We start from the raw sequence: 10,515 nt of genomic DNA, 5'->3' as shown, positions 1-10,515 counted from the left end.
GAGGAGTGTAGAAGAGTGGAGAGTAGGGAGAGGAAGAAGAGAGGAGGGGGAGGAGCGTAGAAGAGGAGGAGTAGGGAGAGGAAGAAAAGAGGGGGTGGAGGAGCGTAGAAGAGGAGAAGGAGTAGGGAGCGGAAGAAGAGAGGAGGGGGAGGAGCGTAGAAGAGGAGGAGTAGGGAGAGGAGAAGAGAGAGGAGGGGGAGGAGCGTAGAGAGAGGAGGAGTAGGGAGAGGAAGAAAAGAGGAGGGGGAGGAGCGTAGCAGAGGAGGAGGTAGGGAGAGGAAGAAAAGAGGAGGTGGAGGAGCGTAGAAGAGGAGGAGCGTAGGGAGAGGAAGAAAGAGGAGGTGGAGGAGCGTAGATGAGGAGGAGGAGTAGGGAGAGGAAGAAAAGAGGAGGAGGAGCATGGAGGAGGAGAGGAGAAGGAGGAGAAGGATCAGAAGATGGAGGAGGAGAAGGAGGAGATGGAGGAGGAGAAGGAAAAGGAGGAGAAGATGGCGGAAGAGATGGAGGAGGAGAAGGAGGAGAAGATGGCAGAGGAGATGGAGGAGGAGAGGAGGAGGAGAAAGAGAAGAAGGAGGAGAAGGAGGAGGAGATGGAGGAGAAGGAGGAGGAGGAGGAGAAGGAGAAATAGGAGGAGAAGGAGGAGAAGATGGTGGAAGAGAGGAGGAGGAGAAGGAGGAGAAGATGGCGGAGGAGATGGAGGAGGCGAGGAGGAGGAGAAGGAGAAGGAAGAGGAGAAGGAGTAGGGGAGCGGAAGAAGAGAGGAGGGGGAGGAGCGTAGAAGAGGAGAAGGAGTAGGGAGAGGAAGAAGAAGAGGAGGGGGAGGAGTGTAAAAGAGGAGGAGTAGGGAGAGGAAGAAAAGAGGAGGGGGAGGAGCGTAGAAGAGGAGGAGAGTAGGGAGAGGAAGAAAAGAGGGGGTGGAGGAGCGTAGAAGAGGAGAAGGAGTAGGGAGCGGAAGAAGAGAGGAGGGGGAGGAGCTTAGAAGAGGAGGAGTAGGGAGAGGAAGAAGAGAGGAGGGGGAGGAGCGTAGAAGAGGAGGAGTAGGGAGAGGAAGAAAAGAGGGGGTGGAGGAGCGTAAAAGAGGAGAAGGGTAGGGAGCGGAAGAAGAGAGGAGGGGGAGGATCGTAGAAGAGGAGGAGTAGGGAGAGGAAGAAGAGAGGAGGGGGGAGGAGCGTAGAAGAGGAGGAGTAGGGAGAGGAAGAAGAGGAGGGGGAGGAGCGTAGAAGAGGAGAAAGAGTAGGGAGAGGAAGAAGAGAGGAGGGGGAGGAGCGTAGAAGAGGAGGAGTAGGGAGAGGAAGAAGAGAGGAGGGGAGGAGCGTAGAAGAGGAGAAGGAGTAGGGAGAGGAAGAACAGAGGAGGGGGAGGAGTGTAGAAGAGGAGGAGTAGGGAGAGGAAGAAAGAGGAGGTGGAGGAGCGTAGATGAGGAGGAGGAGTAGGGAGAGGAAGAAAAGAGGAGGAGGAGCATGGAGAAGGAGAAGGAGGAGGAGAAGGGTCAGAAGATGGAGGAGGAGAAGGAGGAGATGGAGGAGGAGAAGGAAAAGGAGGAGAAGATGGCGGAAGAGATGGAGGAGGAGAAGGAGGAGAAGATGGCAGAGGAGATGGAGGAGGAGAGGGAGGAGGAGAAAGAGAAGAAGGAGGAGAAGGAGGAGGAGATGGAGGAGAAGGAGGAGGAGGAGGAGAAGGAGAAATAGGAGGAGAAGGAGGAGAAGATGGCGGAGGAGGAAGAGAAGGAGGAGGAGATGGAGAAGGAGAAGGAGGAGAAGATGGTGGAAGAGACGGAGGAGGAGAAGGAGGAGAAGATGGCGGAGGAGATGGAGGAGAGCGAGGAGGAGGAGAAGGAGAAGGAAGAGGAGAAGGAGTAGGGAGCGGAAGAAGAGAGGAGGGGGAGGAGCGTAGAAGAGGAGGAGTAGGGAGAGGAAGAAGAGAGGAGGGGGAGGAGTGTAAAAGAGGAGGAGTAGGGAGAGGAAGAAAAGAGGAGGGGGAGGAGCGTAGAAGAGGAGGAGTAGGGAGAGAAGAAAAGAGGGGGTGGAGGAGCGTAGAAGAGGAGAAGGAGTAGGGAGCGGAAGAAGAGAGGAGGGGGAGGAGCGTAGAAGAGGAGGAGTAGGGAGAGGAAGAGAGGAGGGGGGAGGAGCGTAGAAGAGGAGGAGTAGGGAGAGGAAGAAAAGAGGGGGTGGAGGAGCGTAAAAGAGGAGAAGGAGTAGGGAGCGGAAGAAGAGAGGAGGGGAGGAGCGTAGAAGAGGAGGAGTAGGGAGAGGAAGAAGAGAGGAGGGGGAGGAGCGTAGAAGAGGAGGAGTAGGGAGAGGAAGAAGAGAGGAGGGGGAGGAGCGTAGAAGAGGAGAAGGAGTAGGGAGAGGAAGAAGAGAGGAGGGGGAGGAGCGTAGAAGAGGAGGAGTAGGGAGAGGAAGAAAAGAGGAGGGGGAGGAGCGTAGAAGAGGAGAAGGAGTAGGGAGAGGAAGAAAAGAGGAGGGGGAGGAGCGTAGAAGAGGAGGAGTAGGGAGAGGAAGAAAAGAGGAGGGGGAGGAGCGTTGAAGAGGAGGAGTAGGGAGAGGAAGAAAAGAGGAGGGGGAGGAGCGTAGAAGAGGAGGAGTAGGGAGAGGAAGAAAAGAGGAGGTGGAGGAGCGTAGATGAGGAGGAGGAGTAGGGAGAGGAAGAAAAGAGGAGGAGGAGCATGGAGGAGGAGAAGGAGGAGGAGAAGGATCAGAAGATGGAGGAGGAGAAGGAGGAGGAGATGGCAGAGGAGAGGGAGGAGGAGGAGAAGGAGAAGGAGGAGAAGATGGCGGAAGAGATGGAGGAGGAGAATTAGGAGAAGATGGAGGAGGAGAGGGAGGAGGAGAAAGAGAAGGAGCAGGAGAAGGAGGAGGAGATGGAGGAGAAGGAGAAGGAGAAGGAGAAATAGGAGGAGAAGGAGGAGAAGATGGCGGAGGAGATGGAGGAGGAGAAGGAAGAGGAGAAGATGGCGGAGGAGATTGAGGAGGAGAAGGAGGAGGAGATGGAGGAGGAGAAGGAGGAGGAGAAGGAGAAATAGGAGGAGAAGGAGGAGAAGATCGCGGAGGAGCAGGAGGAGGAGAAGGAGGAGGAGAAGATGGCGGAGGAGATGGAGGAGGAGAAGGAGGAGGAGAAGGAGAAGGAGGAGGAGAAGGAGGAGGAGGAGAAGGAGGAGGAGAGAGAGGAGAATGGGAGAGACAGGGGGCAGGGCATGAAGGAGAAGGGGAAGAAGCTGGAGGAGGAGGAATAGAGGGGAAGGAGGAGCAAGAGGTGGAAGAGGAGGAGGAGGAGGAGGAGGAGGAGCAAGAGGGGAAAGGATGGAGGAAGAGGAGGAGGAGAGAGGAGAGAAGGGAGGAGCAAGAGGGGAAAGGATGGAGGAGGAGGAGAGAGGAGAGAAGGGAGGAGCAAGAGGGGAAAGGATGGAGGAGGAGGAGGAGAGAGGAGAGAAGGGAGGAGCAAGAGGGGAAAGGATGGAGGAGGAGGAGAGAGGAGAGAAGGGAATAGCAAGAGGGGAAAGGATGGAGGAGGAGGAGGAGAGAGGAGAGAAGGGAGGAGCAAGAGGGGAAAGGATGGAGGAGGAGGAGGAGAGAGGAGAGAAGGGAGGAGCAAAGGGGAAAGCATGGTGGAGGAGGAGGTGGTGTGTGTGTGTGTGTGTGTGTGTGTGTGTGTGTGTGTGTGTGTGTGTGTGTCTGTGAAAACCGGTTGGAGTTCTGTTGCAGGGAGTCTCCCTGGATCAGTGGATCGGGGCTTCAGTGAAGGTCCCAAGTCCTCTGGAGACAGAAACAAAGCAACATTTTAACCATCAGAGACTTTCTGCTCCTCACATCGTCCACTGGATTCCATCACACTACACTGGATCCACGTGAACACAGTGGTGAAGCTGCTCAGACACTGTTGCTGCTGTAAATGACTGAATTATCTCAACGATTTACTAAATCATATTTCATTCTTGTCCCAGTTACATTGTTCTGTGAAGAGTCACTGCTATTAACTCTTCAGTTGGCCAATATCTGCTTGTTTATTAGATGAATAGTGCGACTCATAGAACTACCAGAAGCCAATCAACCCCACAATCATTTCTTCTTCTTTCAGTTATTTTTTTGACCTTTCTCTGGTTTTATTGAGAGACAGGAAAGTGGGAAGGACCTGCAGTAAAGGGCCATGAAGTGGATTCGAACCCATGACCACTGCATCAAGAACTATAATCCCAAACTCAACCTGTTGAGCTACAGCGGGTCGTAGCTGAGTCATTGTAAGCCAAGGGAAAGAGAACATGAGGTTTATTCTGGGAAACCCTGTGGTTTTTTTTCCAACTTTGTTGTACCAACAGCTAATTACATTTTCAGCTCATTCACAATTACAAATTCAGACATAATGAGGTACACACGATTGGTCTGATGTGTATTTTCAAGTCAAGTATAGCTTTTTTAATTGTCATGTTCAAACGAATCAGAATAACAACTCTGCTGAATAGACTGTAGTTTACTTTTTTGACAGTGCAGAGGTCTGCAATATCACAAACCAACGTTACACCTGTTTTACTTCTTCCTCATATTGTATCTATGACACTTCTTTAAACACAAATTACATTTTAGCCCTTAATACATATTTTTTTAAAAAAAGAAAATATCTATGCTAATATAAATAAATAAATACAGTGAAAATAGTGGGATTTTGAGGTCAAATTTTGTTAAAGAACAAATTACCACTCATAAAAATATAGATTTTTGATGTAGACATTATTTACCAGTTATGTAAAGTTTTTATCATTTTACCATTATTGTACCAGTTTATGCAGTTACATTTAGAAATGCTAAGCTTTAATAATATAATAACAGTAAATTGTTCAAAAAGTTACAGCTGTTCAAAACCATTATTTCTCACAGAGATTCCGCTCAACCACTAAATACTAAATACACAGAACAGATTCAGATCTAGTCACATGCAGCAGTGATGCATCTACACAGAAACACGTTAATAAAATCACTTCACTGGTGTCTCCACCATCACACCAAATAACCACATCGTATTAAAATGAACTTTAAATGTGACTGTTTAAGAAGAGGGTCTGAGCACTTTCAAATGATTATATTTTAGCTGATTTGAAGTGTGTAAACAATGTCAAAGAACAGTTTATTATTAGTAAAAATACAGATTTGTGACATAGACATTATTTACATATTTTTTCCCTACAGTCGGCGTCTAAATAGATACATGATTTTATTACTTATTCTTTATAAATTATTCAGAACTGTCACATCTACATTTTTGTATCCTTAGTATGCATCATTGTTCTTTCAAATACCAGCAAATGTCTACAAAACAGCAATTGTTTTTGTTCTTGAAAATTAAACATCGTGAAAATACTGTGTAATTTGATGGTCAAATGTAAAAGAACAAATTACCATTCATAACAATACAGATTTTTTGATATGCAGATTATTCAAAGCCTAAATCATTCAGTTTACAGGAAAATTTATACTTTTTTAGTAATTATATTATTTACCAAAATACAGTTAATTTGTAAATTGTTAATTTAAAAAAAATTGCAGCTAGAAACTTAAAAAAGTTCATTTCTCACAGTCATTTCGGCTCATCTGCACGTTCTGACGTCATCACCCCCCCTTCTCCTAATGCTTCCATCATCTCCGTGGTTACCAAAAATGCACAATCAGTTATTTTATGAAAAATAGCCCAGTCGCCATCTTTATCTAAAACTTTTACAATCCTGTATAAAAATATAGATGTTTGATGTGGACAATATTCAGAGTTTTTGCCTGTTTTTGAGTCATATTACTGGTCTCAGCACAAACAAACCAACAAATCATATCATATGACAATAAATAGAGGAACATTTCCAGCAACCATCACTCCTGTGCTCTAATGCTACATTGTGTTAGCTAATGGTGTCGAAAGGATAACTGATGATTAGAAAACCTTTGTGCAATTATATCAGCACATGAATTAAAGTGTGAGTTTTTATGGAAAACATGAAATTGTGACCCCAAACTTTTGAACGGTAATGTAAAACAAAAAAACACTTTCATCAAATCACTTTAGCGTTTTGTCAACTTATTTCAGAACTTTTACACAGTAAAACTCACAAAAAAACTAATTTACACAAAGAAAACATCACTCAAACTGTGTTTTACAAAAAAAAACCCGAAATTCTGATACTCAACAGACTTTAAATTCAACAAATTATTCTCATTTCTTGGACTGAAACCGTTTTCAAAATGTTCACAGAGATCAGAGGATGAGTGAGACGCAGGAAAAGCATGAAATGAATTTTCTTACCTGAACGCAAACTGCAGGTGCTTCAACTGGTGCTTTCTCCGGCAGGCTCTTCTTCTTCTTGTTCTTTTTCTTCTTCCTCTTCTTCTTCTCACGATGATCCGCTGAGGTCTGTCTTCAGTAGGTTGTTGAAATGCTTTTATAGATCGCTTTGCAAAAGGTCTATGTCAAGTCCAGGTGCAAAAAGAGGCCGATCGAAGGTCTGCAGGCCTTTTATATGCGTTCGGAGCGTTTCCATGGTTTTAAACAATGCTCGCACGGGCCTTCAATAAAGCATCCATGATGTCAATTTATTTGTTTCGACACTTGCCTTGTTCCATGTACACGCAGGAGTTTGCACAAAATTCACCTTGTAACTCCAGTCCAATCACATCTAAAACAGCCAAATCAAATTTTGTGCGCAACGACGATTTATCTTAATAAAATTCCTGACACTCTAATGGGGCTCAGGATTCATCCAGAGAAGCTTTAATACAAATACTTCCACCCTATAAACCTTCAGTCTATGTGGAACAGCTGACATGGTGTGTTCAAGTCCACAGAATAGAATTTATCCTAAGTGACCGCTGCTGCGCCACGTGTGTAAATGCGCGTAAAGACGCACTGATGGTTTCTGCTGCTGTGATTCTTCAGGTATTTATTCAAGTCAGAGGAAACAATGTGACACACAGCAGCTGTGGGCAGCAAACTGGACCTCTGGAGGTGTTTAAATGTTTCTGCTGAATCCACAGTGACATTCAGTGAAACCTTATTATTTCCGACATGAATCCAGCAGGTTCCACATCTGTCTGAGTCACATTAAGATCCGGATTTTGACGGACATGTCAATATGTTATGAAGAAGATAATATCCCTGGGTGGTGCTGCTCCACCTGGAAACAACACAAGGCTTGATCTACCCCAACTGGGTCTTTTTATGTAAATGTTTGTCTCGGTTTTTCTGCCGCTAACACAGAAAGGTAACATCTCCAATAGTTCTACAGACACCTGTCCTGTTTAATCACTGACAAAAATCCAAAACATTGTTTCCTCAGTGTTTCTACTTACATCAAGCAATAGTACATTCCTGAGTATGTGTATTCCACACAATACTCTCAGTATGTACAGTATGTGTTTGTACAGTGCAACAGATCTGAGACAAACAAACCAGAACAGAACAGTAATATTAGAAAAATATTATAGTATCAAATGGAAGCAAACTGCATAGGAGTCTCAAAAAGTATTCTGAAAATTATTTTATATAATTGATTGACATGTAAATTTGTTTTCTAGTACAGTTAGTTGATAAAAGTTTAAGTGAGAGCATGTAGCTTTACAGGATAACAGCAAATGTTAAAATACTTTTATATAGTCAGCAAACTGACTTGGTTTTACAATATCTACACTAGTTACTTTAAGCTGCTTTATGTCATTATTACAAAGTCAAGCATATATTTAAAACTGAAACAAAGACTTGAATTTATCTTTTTGAGATTTTTTCTCATCTTACAAATATTATGATAAAAAATTTGCAATTTTAGCGAAAAACGAAGATAAGTATCAGTAAATGCAAGCTAAGTAGTTAGCTAGCTAGCTGCTATGATTGTCTTTGCTAAAGCTACCATAGTTCACCATTTTTTAAAAACCTCCTTGTTGTATTTGTATATTGATCTTACAGACTCTCAGTTTCAGAATTTGTTATATCAAAACCATAAAGCATAGAAAGCTTTACATTTTGTGAAAAGTAGCAGTGACTGCAGGCTAAGTAGTGAGCTAGCTCCTAAGATAGCCTTTGCTAAAGCTACTATAGTAGAATCTGATTTCAGGCTGGAGTCTATGTAATTTCATGTAATTTAGGAGTATTCACTTGTATTGTGGTCTTGTATTTTTATTGAACTATGCTTTGTCACATTTTTTTTCATTTCATTTTACTCTCTTCTTTGATGTAAAGCACCATGAGCTGCACTTTGTGTATAAACTGTGCTATACAAATACAGTTAATATGCTCAAGTATTCAAACTTTAATGTCATTTGATTTTGTGCTTAGATGTCATACATTTTCTACATTTAATTACATTATCGCCAAATTACCAAGGTGGTGAGAGGGTCTGAAATTGGCCCTACAGCCTGTTTTAACCCCTTTGTTGGTTAATCCAGGATTGGCCAACAGAGAAGATGAACACGTGCTTTAATTCCATCCAGATGTCAGTAGAAACTGGTAATATTTGTTGTGGAGTCAAACCAGAAACTGCTGATGCCAGAACATGTATGAAAATTTGCTCAATAGTTGACTCAGCTGTTGCTTCATTACTGGTAACCTACATAATTCAGAGTGCATTTTACTCCAACTTAGAAGTCATGGCATTTGAAACAAACTGATGAAAACATGAACAAAAGGAAATAGTATTAGAGTGAAAGTGGGCAGAGAACAGGTGGAAGGATGAACGATAGATACTATGTGGTTTAAAATAGTTAAAAAGGTGTAGAAATGTTCAAGAAAAACCAGCACCAGGCATGGTTTTGGTAATAAGACATCTTTATTAATCATTTGGAGAGACATGCTAGATCTCTGTACAGTGTGAATGGAGAGCCAGCTCTGGACTGATCAGTCTGCTGCACAGAGCTGCGATAGAAACACCTTCAGTGAATAACCGCAGACCCCCTACCTCCAATTCAGATCCTCTTCTTCCCCGATACACTCAGACATTGGTTGCATCACTTGGTCCATTTCCAGGGAATGTTAAAACAGGCCTTCAGGAAACAAACTGAACTCTATTTTCATATCTAAAGGGAACAAAATACAAACAAGTGTCTGTAGCTACCAATCAATCATCTTGTCTTCATTTAAAGAATAAATACCCATGAGTCATTTCTGAAAAGTGCTCCTCTTACTAGGCGGTGTGCTCAGTAATGAAAGCAGAACATTCCTGTTTTCAGATAATAGTCAGCAGAGGGTTAGAGGGTTCATGATCAATATCAGGACAGATGTTACAATTCCAGCTGTTGCATTAGACTGCAGTTATTCACAGAGAAATTAAAACATCACATTCCTCATAAAAACTAGATGGGACTTTTATTAAATAAAGTGTTGGTGAATAAACAGTGTAAAAAGTGCAAAGCAGCTCCATTAAATCAGGAGATGTGAGACTTCCACAGCATGGATCACCATCTGCTGTGTTGATTCATAGCTGAATGTCAGAATGAACTGAGCTAGAAAAGCTGCTTTGAGCCGCAACATTATGGTCTGACAATCCAACACCATCACAGTTTTCATCTGGTTGTTTTGCTTCAACATGCTGTGAAGTTCAGTTTTTACCTGAATCAATACAGAGATTCTATTTCCAACTAAGACTGGAATAAAAATTAGAATGTTATGAGGTTATTAATGCAACTAAATCCTTTCAGATGGAAGGATTTACTTTTAAGTTCTAATTCAACTTTCAGTTGGAGCACACTGCATTCACAAAGAAAAACAGCGAAACCTTCATAGCAACATTTAATAAACCTAAAGCTTCCCTGTTGGCACATTGGTGGAGTTTGTTACTGAGCATCTGAACCTTAAATCCAGTGAGACGACCATCTTCAGTCAAGGCCAGTCAGAGAACTTCAAGACCTTCCATCAGCTGGACCAGATGTGGCATCATCTCCCTCTGAACATCTGGATGACAGGAGAAAAGACAGAAATACAATTTACTCACTTTCATCCTTTTATAAAGGTAGCATGAACTTTATTAAAACTTGACATCAGTAATGAAAGTAAATATTTTTATCTCGTGTTGAAGCTAAATTTAAAGTCAACTTTAATGACAGTTTATCCTGAGAGGAGTGAGAATGGAGCTTTTCTTTCCTTTTCAGAATATTCCCTCAAAATATTCTGTTTATTATTGGCTTTAGAAGCATTATTCTTTATTTATTTTTAGATACCTCAGACTGATACACTTTGCTGGTTTGCAGATAATTTCATGCACAATGACAATAAAGATCTTCTATTATAACATATTGCTAAAACAAGAACTGCAAACCTTCTCAACCATCTCTCAGGCTGCAACATTCCAACTGCGACAAAGAATTATCAGATGTAGTTATTATAATCTTTACTGAACCAGCCCTGGAATTAATAAAAATCTGTATATGGATATGATTTTCTCTGATGAGACCACTGAAACTGCATCACTGAATGAAGCAAAAGTAAAAATACCAAACTACAGAAATACTCCATTAACAGCAGGCACGGGGGCGGGGGCTTCAGCAACTGATGGTC

At 43.0% G+C, this 10,515-nt stretch overlaps 1 protein-coding gene across 1 annotated transcript; it reads right to left on the bottom strand.

The window, feature by feature from the left end:
• Positions 1-465: 465 nt before the first annotated feature.
• LOC129350868 (uncharacterized) lies at positions 466-3,277 on the bottom strand (the record flags this gene model as incomplete). Its single annotated transcript, XM_055018886.1, has 5 exons — positions 466-548; positions 658-705; positions 1,419-1,855; positions 2,668-3,160; positions 3,235-3,277. Coding segments are annotated over 5 exons (1,104 nt in total), but the record flags the coding sequence as incomplete, so codon positions are not given.
• Positions 3,278-10,515: the final 7,238 nt, after the last annotated feature.

The sequence above is a fragment of the Amphiprion ocellaris genome, chromosome 16 (assembly GCF_022539595.1).
Source record: "Amphiprion ocellaris isolate individual 3 ecotype Okinawa chromosome 16, ASM2253959v1, whole genome shotgun sequence".
Taxonomy (NCBI): Eukaryota; Metazoa; Chordata; class Actinopteri; family Pomacentridae; genus Amphiprion; species Amphiprion ocellaris.
Note: the sequence above shows the minus strand (reverse complement) of the source record. Positions and strands in the feature narration are given on the sequence as shown.